Genomic DNA, 20,625 nt, shown 5'->3' on the forward strand with positions numbered 1-20,625 from the left:
TAAAAATCCTTTTGAGAAAGTTCCTGTAATGGTTGGATTTCCAGTGGACATACAAATGAACGTTCCTCAGTCTTAGCAGTGGTTGATGAAAAATACCATTCTGAAACAGTTGAATTCTCATTTCTAGTAAATCTTGTATGCATTAATTCCTAAAAAGTGATACATATCTCTTGCAGATCATGAACAGAAACTTTCTAAAAGGCTAGTGTATGTGCTGGACAAACAAGAAGAAAAAGCTAATAGTTTTTCTGTAATACTACTACAACTAAAACATTGAAACTCATGTTTACTGCCAATATTGGAAGTGATTATGTAAATTTTGTATTATTTTGTTATTGTACTCTACAGCTCTAGTTCTGTTATAATGAATTTGCCTAAATATTGGTTGATATTTTCCCCACTTCACAAAGCAAGGTGGAAAGGCCACAAAGGAGTGAGCACTTCTCCTGACAATTGTTAAAGGTCTTTTGGATTTAGAAGAAATAGATTCTGACATGACTTTCTCTGTTATTGAAATAACTGCATGCTGTTACCCTGCTTCAGACTTTGTTTTCTGATTAACTTTCAAAGAAGAAATGTCAAGGTGCAGGTGAAGGTGATGATGTTGTTGCTGGAGCTTAGAAATAAAAAAAGGGTGAGCCCTTTCTCTAAAGGTGTTTGTAGCCCCTCAGTAGCTGTCTCTGACAGCAGAAAATACTTTCTTTGAAGGTGCTAACATTTTGTACTTGTAGAATTTAAGGTACTAGGGGAGGGTTAGAATAGGTTTTTCCAGTCCATGTCGAGCTAAAATAGAGGCCTGCCACATCATAATCTGATTTCCTTTCCTATTAGTTAATAATTGTAGTGATAATATTTGACTAATTCAATAGAAGTCCTAATTCTTTAGCTTTGTGTTGTAGCCTTCAGCAGCAAATGGTGGTAAAAGGTATTTAAAGACTTTTAAGTAGGAGGAAGACCAGTCTATAACACAGATGCAGTAAAACGAGCATGCAGAAGTGTGCTGTATAATGCTTTGTATGGCAAGGATGTGTTTTCACTGCGATTGCTTCATGAGGAGGCTTATTGGATGGTTTCTTGCCATCGTGCCATGGTTGCAGTACTTCAATTCTGCTATTTCAGGCTCTTGCCAAGGTGCTGTAAACTGGATCAATGCAAGGAACAATTAAAAAAAAAAAAAACCCCTCTGTGCAAAAGCACTCCCCCCATTTCTCTTGATAAACCTGGCACTGAAAGGACAGACAAAGATAAGGATGACACCTCTTTAATTTCATTTTAAAATGGAGAGACAGAATTAAATCAATATTCCCATGCCATTTTATTGTCCAGCAGCATAGCTTTGTATTATAGCGAGTAAGTGGAGTGCAGTGCAATTTTGAATTTGTTGAGCCCCTGCCTAATGATTCAAACAGAAGCTCCAGGTGCATAATTGCTTTCTTGAGTGGTGGTCAAGTTTTATCTTCCTCTAGCCTCTCTGTTTCAGTGGTTATGAAACTGGAACCAACTTAGATGTAAATGTGACTTCCCATGTCGTCGTAAATGGGCATCCTTAGTTGCCCATTAGGAATTTTTTTTTTCTTGACTCTAGCAGAACTACTTCTAGAAATTTGAAATCTTAAAGGTTGCCGGATTGCAAAGAGTTCATGGTCTGCAGGTATTTTTCTATACCTCCATAAATCTTCAAGTTCTTTCCCATTCATTGTTTCCATATTTGGTTTCAGTACTCTTTCTGCATGATTTTTTGTTGAACACAGTTCAGGCCTCTTTGAACAGATCTTACAAAATGTGTCAGGTACAGTAGCTATTGAAATAAAGTTACCACTTAATTTTGACTTATTCTTTTAAACATCTTTGACCTTAATTATGACCTTGCATAATGTTAATCACTGTATAATTTGGGGGTAGAACTGCAAATTTCAAAACTCTTAATGTTTTGTTTTATTTTAGAAAATCATATAACAGAGCATACAGCTGAAAGTTATATGTTGCAATGGCAGCGAGGACATATATCAAACTACCAGTATCTTCTTCATCTCAACAATCTGGCTGACAGGAGCTGCAACGATCTCTCCCAGTATCCTGTATTTCCGTGGATCATAGCGGACTACTCTAGTTCAGTACTAGGTATGTGTATACAAAAAGGCGTGTTAGTGTATCATGTCCAGCTTGAAATATCTTGGGGCAGGGGACGGGGGGCAGGCAGGTTTACACTGTCTAAAGTTCATGGTACGTCAGAATGATCCTGGCATTAGCGATCTTGGGTGTTTTCTTGTGCACTTACCCTTGGACAAAATACCTCACCTTTTTCTGTTAAATATTTCACTCATCACATACAGAGTATGTACCAAGCATTTGCTTGGTCACTTTGAAAACCTGCAGTCCTGAGCATTCAAACGCTTTCTGTGATTCCAATAAATGCAAAAGTAAAATGGCCTTTTATGGAACAAGCTGGATGCATTGAAATGTATAGAATTAAGGTGTTCTTTTACAATTAAGCCTTGCAAGTTGAAGAAGCAAACAATCTCATGTTTGGGGGTAATCTCATGGTATTCATCAGCATTGGCTCCAACGCTCCAATCAGATGGTTTGGTGGGGCTTAACTGTAGTATGACAAAATAGTTAATGAATGGAAAGAAGATACCATCAGCTTTTGTGCCTCAGGTAGCGGGACCTATAGTGACGAGGTGATGTTGGTTGCAGTAGCTATCACATATATGTAACTACTAGTTGTTAAGCAAGAGGTTTGAGATTTAGCTTACTTGGAAGGAAGGAGATGAGTAGCCATTTACAGTAAGACTTCTATTCTTTTGTAGTTAGGGAGCAGAGGTAATTACTGGAGGGGTTCTGTGTTGGTTGAGGTTTTTTTGTTTGTTTTGTTGTTTGGGGGGGGTTGTTTGTTTGTTTGTTTGTTTTCAAATACTGAATAGAACATATTCCTGCCTAGTAGAAACAATGCATTTAACTATGGTGGTTTTTTAGATCTAACAAAGCCTGAAACGTTCCGTGACCTTAGTAAACCAGTTGGTGCCCTGAATAAGGAAAGACTGGATAGATTATTGGTATGTATATCTTAGCTTCTATGTGCTGCAAATTTTGGGCCTTGTACGCATTGTCAATAGAAGGAGCTTTGTCAAGTAAGCTTTGGGAATTATGTAGTTATCTAAAACTAACTATAAACATTATCAGAAGCAAACTTACCTATAAATATACCATACCTATTTTCAGCTGGTTTTCATCAGTACTGATTTTGTCAGTACTAATTTAAAGTGATTTGAATCTGTTTGTTCTCTCTTACTACCGTTTCATACATATATGCTTTTAAATGTTTTATGTCACTTTTAAAATAAAATCCACAAGTCCATTTAACTGTTGTATTTGTATGGTGGGCACTGAGATGCTATAAATATATTGGGAAATATAAAACATCAAGACCAATGGATTTAAATGCATAATGTAAAATAGGTGTATGGATTAAACAAGACAAAGTAGTAGAAATCTTAGGTACCTCCATTTAAGAAAAATGCTGAATTTGAGGCAGAGTACTTCAACGGAAGGAAATCTGGATCCATGGAGATCAGAAGACCAACCTGAAATTTCCACATGCAGATAATAGTGCACAAACTTTTCCATTTCTCAAAATGGTCAAGCTTTCTTCTCATAAGCAGTCAAACACATAGTTACAGGCTAAGAAGGTTCTCATTTTCTCGGCTTTTAATTCTTTGTATAAAATAATTGTCTTCTATGGTAAGTTAATTATTCCAAAATCATTTACAGAACATAACTATATTAATGTTTTGTAACCTTTAATTCTTAATGAAGCATTAGAACATTAATTGCCAGACTAAATGCATTATATTGATAAATAAGATTAAATATTTCAAAATCATAAAGCTTCCTAAGATTGTGGAAGGTAAGAATATGATCAATATTATGTTTTCAATAACAGTAAAATTTTCTTTCTGAGATCTGGCTGTTTCCTCAAACTGTTAGCTGCCTCATACTTAACTGCAGTAACAGTAATTTTATTTAGATTATGATAGGTTTTAGGGATAACATATAGGAGCTTCAGGCAGGAGTCAATCTTCCAGGTTGAATTAAGTCAGTACGTTCTTCCATACTCTCATTAAACTTAATGTGAAAGTCAAAAAGGAAGTATTTTTTTGCACCCCTTTAAAGTTGAGTCACTACAATTATGTGTGAGAGAGGGGGGGAAAAAGGCTGGAAACTTGATAATTGTGGATAAATTATAACAACTTTTTTGCCTTATTGATTTACTGATGTGATTAAAGCTGCATGGTTATTAGAACTTAGAGCTTGTTTTATTGTTAGGGGGGAAAAAAAAAAAGTGAGGGTGGTCCTAATCTCTGTCTTTAAAAGAAGTGTGTATGTGTCCAATATTGAAGGAAAGCAAGAGTGATGATTTTAAACAGACCTCTTTTTTTTCTTTTTTTTTCTTCATATGTTGCAGACACGTTATCAGGAAATGCCAGAGCCTAAGTTCATGTATGGGAGCCATTATTCATCTCCGGGTTATGTTTTGTTTTATCTCGTTAGAGTTGGTAAGACAGCTTTTACATGCTGTCTGATCAGACAGTTACCTCCAAAGTGGACAAGGTTTGGAGCAAGCTGGTGACTTTTTCTTTCTCCTTAGCTCCAGAATACATGCTTTGTTTGCAGAATGGAAAGTTTGATCATGCTGACAGAATGTTCAACAGGTTTGTTTACACTTTGTCTGTAACTGGGTTGGTATTATTTTCAAATATGCATCAATTGAGTCTAAAGCCTTAAAAAATATTTTTTTTTTAACACATGTGTGATTAATATGTGTTATCTAGTCTTGCAGAAACCTGGAAAAACTGTTTGGATGGTGCAACAGATTTCAAAGAGGTAAATGGCTGGAAAATGATTGAAGTCCTCCTTGGTATCTGTGTTAAGCTTTCTGTTCTCATATGTCTCCTGTTGATTTGAGAATTTTGGAGTGGGGTGTGTTTGGTGGTTTTTGTTTGTGGTTTTTAGTTGTGTGAGAGTTTTTAAGGCTGTTGACTGCATTCTATGAATCCTTCAATATTTTTAACTTCTTCATTCTTTGTAATTCCATGATTGCCTGCCTGTGTCTGTTTTCTGGCTATTAGTTTAACAGCAGTGTTGTTGTGAATATGTTATTGAAATAAGTCGGAATTATCAGAATGGATTAAGGCTGAAAAGATGCAATTCTATGTATCATCTGCTGGAATCTTATAAGGATTTGGCTGTATTACAACAGTACAGCTGGAGAGGTTAACCTATGGAAGTTTTATCTTAGTTTTTTGAACCTTGTAGAAACCATAACATGTAGAATACGTTGAGAATGATTAACTGTCAAATAGTGAGTGCTGTTAAATAATGTTTCTTTGATAAAGGAGTTTAATATAGTGATGATACTTTAAAAAAAAAAAAAAGTCTAAAGGTAATGGAATCCACCCGAGAGTACTGAGGGAGCTGGCGGAGGAGCTTGCCAAGCCACTCTCTATCATTTATCAGCAGTCCTGGTTAACAGGGGAGGTCCCAGAAGACTGGAGGCTTGCCAATGTGACGCCCGTCTACAAGAAAGGCTGGAAGGAGGATCCTGGGAACTACAGGCCTGTCAGCCTGACCTCTGTACCAGGGAAGATTATGGAGCGGTTGGTCTTGAGAGTGCTCACAGGGCATGTGCAGGACAACCAAGGGATCAGGCCCAGCCAGCATGGGTTCCTGAAAGGCAGGTCCTGCTTGACCAACCTGATCTCCTTCTATGACCTGGTGACCCGCCTAGTGGATGAAGGAAAGGCTGTGGATGTTGTCTACCTGGACTTTAGTAAAGCCTTTGACAGCGTCTCCCACAGCATTCTCCTGGAGAAACTGGTGGCTTGTGGCTTAGACAGGTTTACTCTTCGCTGGGTGAGGAACTGGCTGGATGGCCGAGACCAGAGAGTTGTGGTGAACGGCATTAAATCCGGCTGGCGGCCGGTCACAAGCGGTGTTCCCCAGGGCTCGGTTCTGGGGCCGGTCTTATTCAATATCTTTATTGATGATCTGGATGAGGGAATTGAGTGCTCCCTCAGTAAGTTTGCAGAGCCCTCCTACCCTCCAGCAGACCAACACTCCCAAGTTGGGTGGGAGTGTTGATCTGCTGGAGGGTAGGAGGGCTCTGCAGAGGGATCTGGACAGGCTGGATCGATGGGCAGAGGCCAACTGTATGAGGTTTAATAAGGCCAAGTGCAGGGTCCTGCACTTTGGCCACAACAACCCCATGCAACGCTACAGGCTTGGGGAGGAGTGGCTGGAGAGCTGCCTGGTGGAAAGGGACCTGGGGGTGCTGGTTGACAGCCAGCTGAATATGAGCCGGCAGTGTGCCCAGGTGTCCAAGAAGGCCAACAGTGTCCTGGCCTGTATCAGAACTAGTGTGGCCAGCAGGAGTAGGGAAGTGATTGTGCCCCTGTACTCAGCACTGGTGAGTCCGCAGCTTGAGTCCTGTGTTCAGTTTTGGGCCCCTCACTACAAGAAGGATGTTGAGGTGCTGGAGCGTGTCCAGAGAAGGGCAACGAAGGTGGTGAGGGGTCTGGAGCACAAGTCTTCTGAGGAGCGGCTGAGGGAACTGGGGTTGTTTAGTCTGGAGAAGAGGAGGCTGAGGGGAGACCTTATCACTCTCTACAACTACCTGAAAGGGGGTTGTGGTGATGAGGGTGTTGGCCTCTTCTCCCAAGTAACTAGCAATAGGACAAGAGGAAATGGCCTCAAGTTGTGCCAGGAGAGGTTTAGACTGGATATTAGGAAAAATTTCTTCACTGGGAGAGTGATCAAGCATTGGAACAGGCTGCCCAGGGAGGTGGTGGAGTCGCCATCTTTGGAAGTGTTCAAAAAACGTGTGGATGTGGCACTTCAGGACATGGTTTAGGGGACATGGTGGTGTTGGATTAATGGTTGGACTTGATGATCTTGAAGGTCCTTTCCAACCTAGTGATTCTGTGAATTAAGTTTGATTAACTATGGTGATCTTTAAATAAGTGACTTAACCTCTGAAATTTTTGTCATAATTCTAGTTTAATTCTAGATTTTTATCTTGACTCTTACCTGATGTCTTAAGAATGAGAAGGTAGCTATGCCATTAATGTTTTGAAGATACTCTTAGATACTATGGATTCTTATGTCACACATTATGTGCTAAAAATATTTATACCACTATAATTGCCTTGTAGGCAAAGCTAAGCTAATCTCAAAACTTCTTTTTTAATTTTTTTTCCCCTTTTCTTCTAGTTGATTCCAGAATTTTATGAAAATGATTCTAGTTTTCTAGTAAACAGTTTGAAGTTGGACTTAGGAAAAAGGCAGGGTGGAAAGATGGTTGAAGATGTAGAGCTTCCCCCTTGGGCATCAGGTAATAATAGTCAAACTTCTTGTATTATGATTTAACTGAAGATTATCTAGATTCCTGGGATAGTGGTTCTTGTCTCAAAAATGCCCATTCTATTTTCTTCTGAAGGAATTTTTGCTTTAAAACACTGACATAATTAATAATTGCATTTAATTTTTACAGCAAATTTGAGGTTTGGTGTGGGATTTTTGTTTGGTTGCTTTTTGAAGAAAGAGGAAGAGAGATGGATACCAATACTGAATGGGATATATTCTTTAATTAACCTTTCTCTTGCCAGGTCCTGATGACTTTCTTCAGAAGAGCCAAGAGGCTTTAGAAAGTCAGTATGTATCTGAACATCTTCATGAATGGATTGACATAATATTCGGCTACAAGCAGAGAGGAAGTGAAGCAGTTGCAGCTCACAATGGTAACTATACACTTTATAGAAATAGCAGAAAAAGAAGGGGGGATGCTTTAATTAGGCAGGAATGGTAAATAACAGCATATCTCTAATGCCTGATTATACAATTGTGCTTTTATTATTTTTCTTTCTTTATTGCGGGGGAGGGGTATTTAATGAAGCTTATATAAGTCATCCTTCCCTTATGAAAGGACTGATTTCTTTTGAAACTTTCTCTGAGTCTCTTAGAAATCCCAAACTTTTTTCAAAGTAAGAAACCCAGGAGTAAAACACAAGTTCTCAAACTCTATAGCCTGCTGAAATAGCTTAGTTGCTTAAATATAACCAGGCTGAGTAAAAAATACAATCTTTTTTTTTTATAGTATGTATGCAAGACAAAGAAAATGAGCCTTGTATATCTACATTGTACAAATAATATTTTTTTTTTTCCCCCCCCAGTGTTTCACCCATTAACTTATGAAGGAGGAGTAGATTTAAACAGGTAATTAACAAGAATCAGGATGTTTTTGTTAAAGCAGTTAGCTAAATTTCTCAGTATCCTTCCAGGTTCTCTGCTGGCTGTCGAAGTGCTCTGTATGTGAATGATGTAGCTCTTCCATTTTATACTCCCGAATGTGCAGAGAACCAGTATCAGGTTGTCATTTTTAGCATGCATTGAAAGATTGTTACTTGAACATTTTTTCAGTCTGGCTTTCATGAAATTGCTTTTTCTTTTTTTTTTTTAATTGACAAGCATACTGTCATCGTACAGAAACAAAATTATGAAGCTGCCATATGACTGCCCATCACATCTGTGGTAAATCGGTTCTGTAAGAATTTGTGATGGCCTATAGTGCTGTAGTAACTACACATGCAGGCCCATGCTTTCAGGGGAGGGGAAGAAAAAAAAGTATTCGCCTACTTGGCTTAATTAAATATCTTGTTTTTGTTAAGTATTATGGACCCCAATGAAAAAGTAGCTCTGCTGACACAAATCTTGGAGTTTGGACAGACGCCAAAGCAGTTGTTTACAGTTCCTCATCCCCAAAGGATAATACCAAAGTTGAAAAGTTTGTCTCGAACATCTAGTCACAGTGTTTCCATAACTGAGTCTCCAGGTAAATGTATAACAGATAAACTGACGATGTAATGGGTTTGTAATTTTGAGAAGTTCGTATCTTTCTCCCACAGGATCTCATTATACGACTCTCTTGGCCACTTTTCCTGTAAGCCAACTCAAAATAAATCCATGAACTAACTGTTAAAGAAAAACTGACAAGACCCGTTTCAGATTTGAAAGTACAGGCATTGTCCTGCATTTTTGCCTTCTGTTCCAGTGATCTCCTCTGGGACTGTTCAACCTCTGCTTTTGCAAGCTGTGGGAGGGCTATCATCCCTGGCCTTTCATGACACTTCAAAATCAAGCTGATTATGACAGCAGTTTCAATGACTATTATCGGCAGGCATTCTAAATGATCTGAAGATTTGTTCATTTTTGAACAGGGATGTCTTTGGGGTGACTGATTAGCTTGGTCTAAATAAACCCTAAGAACTTAAATTAAGCATCTGAACTTTTTACTTTGCTGTGACTTGAATGAAAATCTGTAAAGAAATTATTTTGTTTTCCCTACTTACTGTAGGGACGATGTTGATTGAATAACTTTCTTCAAGAAAAGGATATGTAATGCCATCACAGGCTCCTGTTCAATGTGGAACTTAGACAATTTTTCTGAAACTAAGATGCTATGGTCCTCATTATATGTATAGTGGTCTACTGTAAATTGGACTGAATCTTCAGCCCAAGTATCATATGAAGAGGTTTTTTTCTCAGTTGGTTGTCTTCAACTCACCTTTTGATGGCTTTCATTTTTAAGAAGAGCAGTGAAGATGGGTGCTACTTAGCAAAGCAACTTACAGCATCCAAATGGCAAGAGTGGCTTTGAAAGTTGTATATGGTGATAATAATGTTCATGTGTGTTAAAGAGATATGGTGGCATGCTGCCTAAGTCATTAACTCGCACATCAAGAGTTCCTGTTGGGTTTAGCCTTTTTATAGTAATTGACATCTACTTGTCTCAATTTTGTTGCATTTTTTTAATCCCTTAACTTTTGCAACACTGCAGTGAAATGAAATGGTGACATTTTTAACAGAATGCAATAGAATAATAAAACCACATGGTGTATTGTAGCAGTTTTCCTGGTACTTTTCCATTTGAAAAGCTCTTGACATCTCCATGGAACACCAAAACATCTCTACAGAAAAGTTTTTGGTTTTGTTGGTTTGTGGTGGGGTTTGTTTGTTTGTTTGTTTGTTTTATTGAAATGTAGTCTGTAAAATGTCCAGTTCAAAAGCTCTGGTTTTGGGAAAAAAATACAATTTTTGACTGTGTAAGGCCATGCATTCAGGAAGAGGCTTGGAAAAAACTTATTTATCTTGTCACTCTCTGCATTAGCCAAAAATTCTTATTGCTGGAGCTCTGCATGATTTCTGTACTTCCACATTTTTGTTTGCAGCTTCAGCTACCTATTTACTTGAAATCTATCTTTTTATTTTCTGTTTGTGATGAAACTTTATTGTGGCATTTTATTGCAGTTTCTCCAAATGAAGAATCATTTGAAGATTTGACAGAAGAAAGTATAACACTTGCTTGGAACAATATTGCCAAACTAAAATTAGATGAGCAATATAAAATTCACAAAGAGTAGGTACTATTTTCTTTTCACAGTCAAAATTGTTCCATTTAATTGGGGGAGCAGTATCTTGTGTCAGCCTGAAGGATGGGTTAGAGTTTAAAGTAAATACTTTTCTTTGTGACACAGCTTATTGATTTGATGACACAAGATAAATTTGAGTGTGCGATGGGTTATTAATCCAGAAAAGGTATTTGTCAGCTTGTTGGGGTTTGGGGGTTTGTTTTTTTTTTTTTTGTTCCTTATACAGATCTAGAGCTAAGTTCATTATCATTTTAGTACCTGAAGCAGATATTGATTACCCTTCTCTAAAACTGTGATAGCAGCAGCCAGATAAAGACTTCCATTTATTTATTTATAACCCCAGGAGGACCTAACTTCTTTGATTTGATTTGAAAGGTTAAACCACCGAAGTTCAACTACTGTACACCTTGAACTGCTGCTGTATGAGCAGTTTTCCAAGTCTCCAGCTATAGGTTTTCAGTTACTCCAGGTACCAAACTACTGTTCTGATGGATTCCTAAGGAGCTATGAGTCAGCAGGAGCACTTCAGGTGAACTTGGAAAATACCTAACAATGAAAACAGCAGCTATATTTTAAAGAACAGGTTTTCATTTGGCCCCATCCTTTCTCTTGGTGGCTCGACTAGTATAAGGATTTCTTACTACCTTGAGTGCAAGTACTTTCTTGGTGACTGCAACCCAATCTAGGAAAGAAACATTCTTTTGTCCAGAAAACAAGGTAATAGTTGCAGTGAGAAAGGGCCTCTGTTACCAGATTGTTAGGGTTAGGGAAATCCTGATCCTGAAAACAGACTTGAGTTTCAGCTTCTGATTATTTTTTCTTTTTTCTTGAAGACTGCTGAGAACAATAATAGAAGCAGGTCTGTGTAACAGAATTTTGGCTGTGCAGAATGCTCTCTGCTTCCTAACAACTAACTCCCCGACATAAGCTATATGTCTAAATTTCTAGATTATAGTGACTTTGCCAATGTCATATTTGAGAACAAAAGACATGCAACTTCTGATTCCTGACACCTGAGGTATTCAGTATCTGCTTCTAGGCAGGTTCCTGACTCTTTGTAGCTAATCCCAAATTGGAAAGACTGAATGTGAAACTATCCTCTCACATGGGCATGTCCTTTCTGATGAGGATGAAGTTCTTGCAGAACAATATGGGAAACCTGTACTGGTGGTTCACATATTATATCAAGGTATATTTTTGTCTCTAGGCGTATAACACACCAGTGTAGTGCTTTTAATCTCCTTGAATGTCTTAGCTCTTACAGAGATCAAATAACAAATTTCAACTGTAGTCAATTTACAGTATGGTGGTTAAGTTTTAAAAGCTATGAAATCACCCATAAGCTTACTTGTATTAAACAGGGCAATTACTGGAATAGCCGTGACTTGCAATGGGTCTTCAGTTTTCACTACATCCCAGGGTAAGTATTATTGCAGAGGTTGTGAACAAAATAGCATGGAACTCTGAAATGTAGTTAAGATTGAATCCCATGAATATCTTCACTGAGAGCAAAATGAAGATAATAATAAATGGGCTATTTCTGGAATCACTGAGTTTTGTTTTTTTAATGGTCATGAAAGGAGCAGCCCTAATCTTCTGCCAAATGCAAGATTCTTGGTTTTACTTCATGCTCAGTTCGTACTGTTGGAGGGCATTTCAGTTGTTATATGTGAAGGCTACTTCTGTTTGGCTTTGGAGTGTCACTTTTGCAAGTCACCTATTATAGAAATTAAGTTAAATATATATTTCAGGTAATTAAATAACTTAAGTACATGAATTTGTTACATTTTAGATCACTTTGACTCAAGTATTTCAATATTATCTACATCTAGGCTTGGGAAGGTAGTAATATCTCCCTTTAGATACCAGAGTTCTCTTAGAGTTTGATGGGCATGGGGGAGTCCATCTGGAACTGGTGCAAAACAGTCTAGTTCCACAAGCTTTGTAAAGAGTTTCCCAAAGACTATGAGAAACCTATACCTGCTTTTCATAGTAAGGTACTTCAATATTCAAACAGAAGCAAAATTACTAGCTTCTGTAACGTAGAACAGTCCTTTTATCTTCTATTTTGTCCATTATCCCCAGATTCAACTTTGAAGATGTTTTCCAAAGAATCAAAAACAATCCAGAGAAGTGTGTCCTTTTCAAACATGGTAAGTTCCTGTCAAGATGAAAATGAGATCATTGGGGATCTTCTGAAAGCCACTTAGAGAAATGGCCCTTAGCATACATCAATGCCTTTTTTCTTCCCCTGCCGACTCAATTGTATTGTGTGTGAATAATTTAGCAGAGCGAATTGAGACTCTGTCAGGCCTCCAGGGAGACAGTGCATTCCGCAAACATGGGAAGGAAGCATTAAATTTGCACTTTAGTCTGTGCTAGCTCTGTTCTGAGTTGCCCTGCTGTCCAGGAAAGGGCTTGTGGCTGATGAAAATAGTCTGGCATGAGCAGAGGAGTCTTGCTGAACAACCTTAACTACCATTGGTACCAGAATCACAAAGCTTAAATTCCACCCATGTGCTCAGATCCAGTATTGCCTTACTGCTCCCAAGTATTTGAAGGCTATGAGTCAGCCGGCAAAGAAAAACCAAACTCAGTGGAATCTCTGCTGGGTGGATTTGAGGCATCCTTCCTCAATGAACAGTGATCTCAACAACCACTGAACAACACTTTTCCCCTGCTTCTAAAACAGAACTTGGAAAGAGATTTTATATTTGATTTTCTGTGCTTGAGCACTGTGGCCAGACCTGGGTCATAGAGATTCACTCCCAATTTTCATGTCCCGAGTCCTTTATTGAGGCAAGACACTAGGATATATCAGCCCTCTTGTGCCTCCTAGAGATAAGGGTGCAAAAAAAGGCAGATTGCCCAGACAGAAGCCATAGGATGCTCTAACAGGTCCCAAAGTAAGTTGCAGGATCAAGACCCTATGGCCTGCCATGGCACATGCTAGCAGGTGAATCTAGATACAGCAATTCCTAATGCTTTAGCCAAGGCAAACTTAGGAATGCTGCTTCTTGGCACTCTAAAAAGGAAGCTCTTTGATTCCTAGGCCTGAAGTCAGTTTTTCACGAGGAGGCCTTGTATATTCTTTTTTTTTTTTTTTTTAATCCTTCTCTCTGTAGTTTTAGTGCTGATCTGTTGCAGTGATGCTAGAAGCAGTAGTCTCTTTACAGTCCAGCAGCTTACTGTTTTTTAGAACAGATCTAAAACATCACCAGTAATGATACAGTAGAAGCATTGGCCTGACTTTTTTTTTTTTTTCCCCCTTGCTGCTTTCAGTGATAATAATGTAGCTGAGCAGCTGTCGGTAAAGAATGTTTCTTGCTGAGAGAAAGAATAGGAGAGAATAGTAGGAATTAAATAGTTAGGTTGTGGTTTTTTTTTTTTTTTTGAAAGAGCTGAGCTGATAAGTAACTGTCATGGAGAACAAACATCAAAGGAAACCTTCATTTTTAGTTTCTCTTAGCTGTTTGCATCTAGAATTGACAGTAGCTTACCAGATGAAGATCTGACCCAGTTTCTCCTGAGTCAGGAATTACATACCATGTCCTTGAAATACTAGTGTTTTGAAAAAGGAGATTCATCAGTTCTGCATGTGTTTTTGAACTTCAGTACTACCTTTATATTTATCAGGGACTGAGTATTCTTGCTGTTCAGTGTCCAACCTATAAGGTTTTTCTTGATTAGTGTTCATGTAACACTTGTGTGTTGTGTGTATAGAAGATTAAAATGCTTCTTGTTCTCCAAAAGCCTGTTAATGTACTTCTGTTTGATTTGGGGTAAGAAATGTGAACACTACTATCTTTTTCTTTTTCTTACAGGCTTTGTCATCTTGTCTAATCTTACCAGGAGATACCACTGTCATAAGTTCTTCATGGGACAATCATATGTGTGTATTTACTTCTGTTAACCTTATTGAATTACATTGAGTTCCTTGGTTGTTACGTTTATGTTCTGAGATAATGATACAGAAATTCATTGTTAGTGTCTATATTTATACTTTTTTTCAGTAGATTTCTGTTAGAAACTGTAGAAGCAAAGTTCCTTTCATTTATAAGTTTTTTTCTGAAGATGCAATGCTTTTATAACCTTTTCCTGTTAGATATTTTTATTCAGTTGCATTTGGAAGACAGCAAGACATCTTAATGGGACATGATGATGCAGTCAGTAAGATCTGTTGGCGTGATGGGCGTTTATATTCTGCATCTTGGGACTCTGCTGTGAAGGTTTGTATATGGGTTTGTTATACTGCAATAACTATCTAAAGCTAGCACTTTTTAATGTTCACACAGCCAGATGCTTTGAAGTGGATGTACCTGTTGTACTAGAACAATAACTTCGCTAGTATCACAGAAGGTTTATTTCTGGAATATCTTCTTCATTTAGCTTTATCTCAACTCTGTTTCAAAGCTGAAGTGTTCCTTTAAATAAATTTCATTCATTCTAACTTACTCTAAATGTAGGGGGTTTGGAGGCAAACTCTTATTTATTGGAGGACCTGGAATCTTCTGTGACCTTGACAGGTGATTCTGTTTGCTGAGTGGAATAGTCTTCTAAAATGTTTGTTTCATAGTTTTGTAGCTTGTGTTCTTCAGCTAAGTGGACCAGGAACTTGCTAATCTAAAGAGCATGCCTACAGTTAGGTGGAAAGATAACTTGGAAGTTAGAGACAGGAAAGAATTTCACAAAGCCTCCTGTGTGTGGCTTTTTGGTAAATATACATTCAGTGCAGTGATAATACCTATATTTAGGTAGGCTTCTGTAAGTTATCTGGGATCAGCATAGTCACGTTTAATATGTAGCTCTACTTAGGGTAAACGAGTCCAGGTGCCATTTATTGTTCCTGTAATCTGCCATGTAGGGGATGCCCACAGGTAGCACAAGCAGCCCTCCTCGTAATGTGAGAGTTCGGTATGGAAGAAACTCATTCAGAGTTAAATATAATTTAAATATCTGTGTTGTAGGTGTGGCACTGTGTTCCTGGAGTGACCTTGAGCAATAAAAAACACCACTTTGAACTGCTTGCAGAGTTAGAACACGATGTTAGTGTAAGTATGTGGATAGAGATACAGTATCTCAGAATATGAAGATAAATTGCTCACTGAAATCAAAGTCAAGATCTAGTGGCAAAGCACAAGGATTGGGTCAGGGGGCTGAGTGTGTTGTGGTGTTCTGAGAAGTGTGTGTGTAGGGGCTTTTTGTTTCATTTTGGTTTTTTGTCTGAGATGTGTCCTGCACCGATGTCCACTGCTTCCCCAGTTGAAAGGTCCACTCCTGGGGACTGAAGCAACAGTATAAACAGAGGTTTCTTAATTTGTCTTGCTCAGCTTGTATGTGTGAAGTTCTGGGAAGGACTGGAAGGGTTTTTTTTAGCTGCTTTGTTTTTGAAAGCAGACTAATGTTTTTCAAGTATTTTTGTTGCTACAGCTTCTTCTTAATGTATCTTTGGCAAAGGCAAGCAAATGAAAAAGAATCTAAGTTGTTTACCATGCTATAAAATATATTACTGAATTTCAATGTAAATATATAAACACATTGTGTGCACTAAATCATAAATGTGTAACTGCACACTCTTATTTATAGCCTTTAATGTCACTTTAGTAGGATATTTAGAATTACGGTTTTAAACCTTGTTAATAGTTCGGTTTTTTTAACATGTCACAACATAGACATTTACTGCTTCACAGTTCTGATAACATTTAAAAACTGTACCCAAGAGAATTATAAACAACTGATGACTAGGAAGTTCTTTAAATGTAAAGAAATTTTACCCTTAAGGGTAAAGTCTTGCATTTAGGTGGAGTATGCATCCTAAAAGTACTCTGAAATGACAAATTGCATTTCTGATTTTGTAAAGAAAAAGCATTTTAAAATACCATCAAAGGGACCTGTCTTTTACTTTTTATAGGCAGAATTTTTAGTAACTTTACATTTAAGGATGTACAGAACATTAACATTGAAAGATGTTGCAGAATTAAACGTAAAAGCTTTTTGTAAGTAAAATATCATCTTATGTATAATGAGCTGGCTTTTCTCAAGATAGCTCACATGAAAGGAATGGAAAATCATGGGATGTTTAACTTCTTAGGTAAATACAATCGACCTTAATGCTGCAAATACTATACTAGCATCTGGAACCAAGGAGGGTACCATTAGTGTTTGGGACGTTACTACAGCAACAGTGTTGCACCAGTTGCCATGTCATTCTGGGACTGTGTTTGATGCTGCTTTTAGTCCTGGTATGTTGGATTTCAGTTTTTAATACGCACTGGGAGTTTCAAAGGGAATCTCATTCCTGATTTCATGTCATATACCCTTGTTATTGGAGTTACTACTTTTAAGGGGGGTGGTGAGATGTTTTGGCTTGACGCTCATCTCCATTATAAAGACTTCATTAATTGTATACAAGGCCATTCTAGACTGTAGACCAGTGGTCTAGATTCTAAAGCAATTTTGTTTATCATTGCTTGCTTGGAGAGTGAATTTAGAGTACATTATCTATAAATAAGTAGGTCAGGTAACATCACATCCAACGTAATGTATCTCGGACTGCTTTGGTAGAAGCGTTAGAACCGAATGACTAAACATGCTTTGTTGCTGTTGTTTCTTTTGTTTGCTTTTTTCTTCTGTACAGACAGCAGACACCTACTCAGTGCAGGAGAGGACTGTTGTTTTAAAGTAATAGATGTACAAACTGGAATGCTTATATCTTCAGTAACTGCTGATGAGCCACAGAGGTAACTCTCAGAACATACAGATTATGAAGCTGTATGGGCAACCTAGTTAACTGTGGAAATGCTTGATGGTTGGTGATAGCAGGATGGAAAGGGCAGTAATACCAGCAACTTTGTTTTCCTGAATTACTTTTTTCAAGTGCAACGGCTGACATTGTAGCATGTTGCCTACATCATGGCCAAGCTTTCCAAACTGGGACAAAACCCAAAGAAGTATCTAAGTAAATAACTCACTTTTTTTTTCAATGACAACTTTAACTTCCCTAAAAGATGATGAGGGCTGCAGCTAAGCAGCTCTTCCAGCATCTGAGCTGAAATTTCCAACGAGTAGACAGTTCTCTTACTTGAATCATCGCTGTTAATAATCTTGGTTTTGTTTTGGTGGTTTGGGTTTGTGGGTTTTTTTTTTTTTTTTTTTTGCAATGCTTCCTTTTTGTTTCAATAATCTAAGAAAAGATTGGCTATTATAATTAAAGAGTGATCACTTTTTATCATAAACCAAAATGCATACAGTTCTATATGGTTTATCAGGTAAACACATGGAATGCTTACTCAGTTACTGGAGTACAGACATACATGGAGTGCACTTGTTGGTTTCTTGTGTGTGTGCATACATAAATATATATATGTATAGGCATGTGTGTATACATACATTTTTTTTTTTTTCTTCAGTTATTTCCCTGAAAGTCCTCTTTGCGCTTCAAGTGATTGTTTCAGGAACATAAAGTGACAGAAGTGAAAGACATGGTTCATGAAAGCACTTGGGCACCATACACATGTACAGCTGACTGGGTCCTCTTCTGTTGTGGGAATACATTTCATCCTTCTGCTAGAAGAAGGACTGGCTGGGTCTAGAGCAGTCAGGGAAGCAAGCTTGGTCATGACCCTTTAAAATAATTTGGGAATAACCTTTCCAGAAAGACTGTGTTAAAGAGTAGAGTTTCCTTCAGTTTTGTACCTCCATTTTCCATTCTTTTTGGCTTAGTCAGTTTGGAAATGTTCAGATCTCATTATACAAAAGCTTGAAGTGAGCTGATTTCAGACTTAACTTGCAGGTGCTTCAAATGGGATGGAAATACCATCTTATCGGGAAGTCAATCTGGTGAATTACTGATTTGGGACCTTCTTGGAGGAAAAGTTATTGAAAGAATCAAAGGACATAGAGGTATGCCTGAACTCTTCCTATTCTCAAATGGAATGGGAGATTCCCATTTTCTAGCTCTGTTAGTATTGAAAAGTTTGAGACTTATCTGCTCAGTCAGTGGGCTGTGCTTGATGTTAGTGCTATCTGGAACACCAAAACTAAAAGTAGATCCACATGAGCCTCCCAGGAAACTTAACAATGGAGGAATATTGCTGTTTCCAAGACTGACCAAAGGTAAATGACTTGGGATTTTTCTAATTCACACATCACAGAGTCAACATTTTTCTACCTCATAGCCCTAATAAAGTGTAGTATAGACTGCACCATGTACTTTGACAAAGTCCATCCAGACTATGAGTCTAACAACAAGTTAAAGGTCACTGGAGGAATTGTTTTGGGTGGGGATTTATAGGCTGCTTAAATGCATCTGTATAGTCTTCAGTACACTGGCAACCTGGATGTGTGAAGGAGAAAAACTATCTCAGTTTTATTCAGTTTGGTTTTTAAGGCTGCCTTTACAAAACAAAGTTATTTCAAACTTCCCAACTATAAGCTTGTACTCTGAATCCTTAGAAGTGTGCTTCTAGGCATGTGCTAGAAGATGTGAATACACTTTTAATATGAGAAGTCCAAATGGCAGACTGAAAAACCTCACTTTCTAGAGAAACCTCCTCTCCTTATCCCCATGAATCTTTTTGCCAGTGTGCCATCTGCATTCTACAGTGCAACTGACATTGTCCCTCTAGCACCAGTCATCTGAGGTGTTGTAGCATGAGATCGTTATTGTGAATAAGAGCAGCCACCTAGAAGCCTACTAAAATTCTTCTTAGCATATGTGGTGTCAGTGTAATCCAAACTAATGATCATCTGATCCTAAACTCTCTTAAAAAGATGTGTTCCATCACCTCAAGTACCACTTCTATTTGCATTTGGATTTACTTCTTTGTTTGGGGTTTTTTTCCCCAGGTGCTGTAATGTCCATGTGGATGAATGAACAGTGCACCAGTGTTATTACAGGAGGGGAAGACAAAAAAATCATGTTCTGGAAACTGCAATACTAAGTGCCTTTCCCTCCAGACATGTAAATGAACTCTTCTTTTAAACCAAACCTTTTAACGCTACTTAACTGTGTGCAATGATGGCTGCTGAAGTTCAACTGGATAGGAAGCTTTGTTTAACTACAGCTTTCTATGTTATGGTGACTTCACTGAGAGCTCTTAACTTCCATAGTGTATGCATTTGTTTTGCATGGACTGTCATACTGAAAACGCTTGTCTGAAATGGTATCTATCTGATATGAAATTAAAGACCTATTTTTCTGTAATTAAAGAGCTCTTAACTTGCAGTCATTGTTTGATTTGCGTAGAAAGCTTCATAGCTTGCTGTTTGAACTGGTTTCTAAGGAGAAGCATTTGCATTCTTAACTTGAGAGTTCTTTAAGGATGCTTGCAGCTTAGTACCATCTCATGATATAATGTATGTACCTCTTGTGTAATCAACCTTTCTTCCTAGTGTAAGAAAGACACACATGATGGTAAATATGACTTTCAACATTAAGGCAGCTGTTATTTTGAGCAGTGATCAGTCTAGTCCACTAGTTTCCAGATGTGGCTATTTGCAAAGGCATAGAAAAGAGTAAGAACATGTTCTATACTGCTTTTTCCTACTGAAAAACAGCACTAATGTATTGGCCTGTGAAGAAGCCAAGCATAAAACTGATCCCCTGATAGATGTAATCTGTCCCATACATATGATGTGTTGATATAAATTTTCCCCTAATAATGTGCCTGAAGTTAGTCTTATGCTCTATTACTAGTGCCTTTCATCATTTATGTTACTATACTTCTCTTGATAATCTTCTGCATCTTCATGTTTTGTTTGGTATTCTCAACCTCTTTCAACTCAAATAATCTTTGGGATAGAATTTAAATACAGCATTTAAACCCAGGAGCTGTAGCTCTGTTAATCTAAGCCCTTAGATGACAAAGGTGACAAAGCAGTGTTGCACTAAGCTTACTTTGTAGGACTGACTGACTTAAGGATAGGATTTCCTGCAAGGGGCTGTTCTGAAGCTAAAGACTTGAAATAATAGTCTTTAAATGGCTTATTACAGCAACAAGCAGCTGCAGTTGTGATGTTGCCCCAGCCTGACCCAAGATCAGTGTTTATTTCTCTGCTGGTATTAAAGATGCCCTGTCAATGTGTCCAGGACAAGCATTCTTCTAAATGACATTCAGTCCATCCTTTGTCTGTAGAGATC

At 37.9% G+C, this 20,625-nt stretch overlaps 1 protein-coding gene across 1 annotated transcript in view; it reads left to right on the top strand.

The window, feature by feature from the left end:
• NSMAF (neutral sphingomyelinase activation associated factor) overlaps positions 1 to 19,688 on the top strand; it is a gene marked incomplete at its 5' end in the record, with an annotated part of 39,508 nt that extends 19,820 nt beyond the window's left edge. The window contains 19 exons of the mRNA XM_081996423.1: positions 1,945 to 2,121; positions 2,977 to 3,056; positions 4,466 to 4,556; positions 4,649 to 4,712; positions 4,833 to 4,884; positions 7,270 to 7,390; positions 7,665 to 7,796; positions 8,229 to 8,271; positions 8,724 to 8,887; positions 10,363 to 10,471; positions 11,846 to 11,904; positions 12,570 to 12,637; positions 14,309 to 14,376; positions 14,590 to 14,713; positions 15,452 to 15,535; positions 16,576 to 16,726; positions 17,122 to 17,224; positions 18,277 to 18,386; positions 19,332 to 19,688. Coding sequence (XP_081852549.1) covers positions 1,945 to 2,121; positions 2,977 to 3,056; positions 4,466 to 4,556; positions 4,649 to 4,712; positions 4,833 to 4,884; positions 7,270 to 7,390; positions 7,665 to 7,796; positions 8,229 to 8,271; positions 8,724 to 8,887; positions 10,363 to 10,471; positions 11,846 to 11,904; positions 12,570 to 12,637; positions 14,309 to 14,376; positions 14,590 to 14,713; positions 15,452 to 15,535; positions 16,576 to 16,726; positions 17,122 to 17,224; positions 18,277 to 18,386; positions 19,332 to 19,426 — 1,895 coding nt within the window. The 3' untranslated portion in view covers positions 19,427 to 19,688. The remainder of the gene's footprint in view (positions 1 to 1,944; positions 2,122 to 2,976; positions 3,057 to 4,465; positions 4,557 to 4,648; positions 4,713 to 4,832; positions 4,885 to 7,269; positions 7,391 to 7,664; positions 7,797 to 8,228; positions 8,272 to 8,723; positions 8,888 to 10,362; positions 10,472 to 11,845; positions 11,905 to 12,569; positions 12,638 to 14,308; positions 14,377 to 14,589; positions 14,714 to 15,451; positions 15,536 to 16,575; positions 16,727 to 17,121; positions 17,225 to 18,276; positions 18,387 to 19,331) is intronic.
• Between the last annotated feature and the right edge of the window lie 937 nt (positions 19,689 to 20,625).

The sequence above is a fragment of the Phaethon aethereus genome, assembly GCF_964289735.1.
Source record: "Phaethon aethereus genome assembly, chromosome: 2".
Classification (NCBI taxonomy): domain Eukaryota; kingdom Metazoa; phylum Chordata; class Aves; order Phaethontiformes; family Phaethontidae; genus Phaethon; species Phaethon aethereus.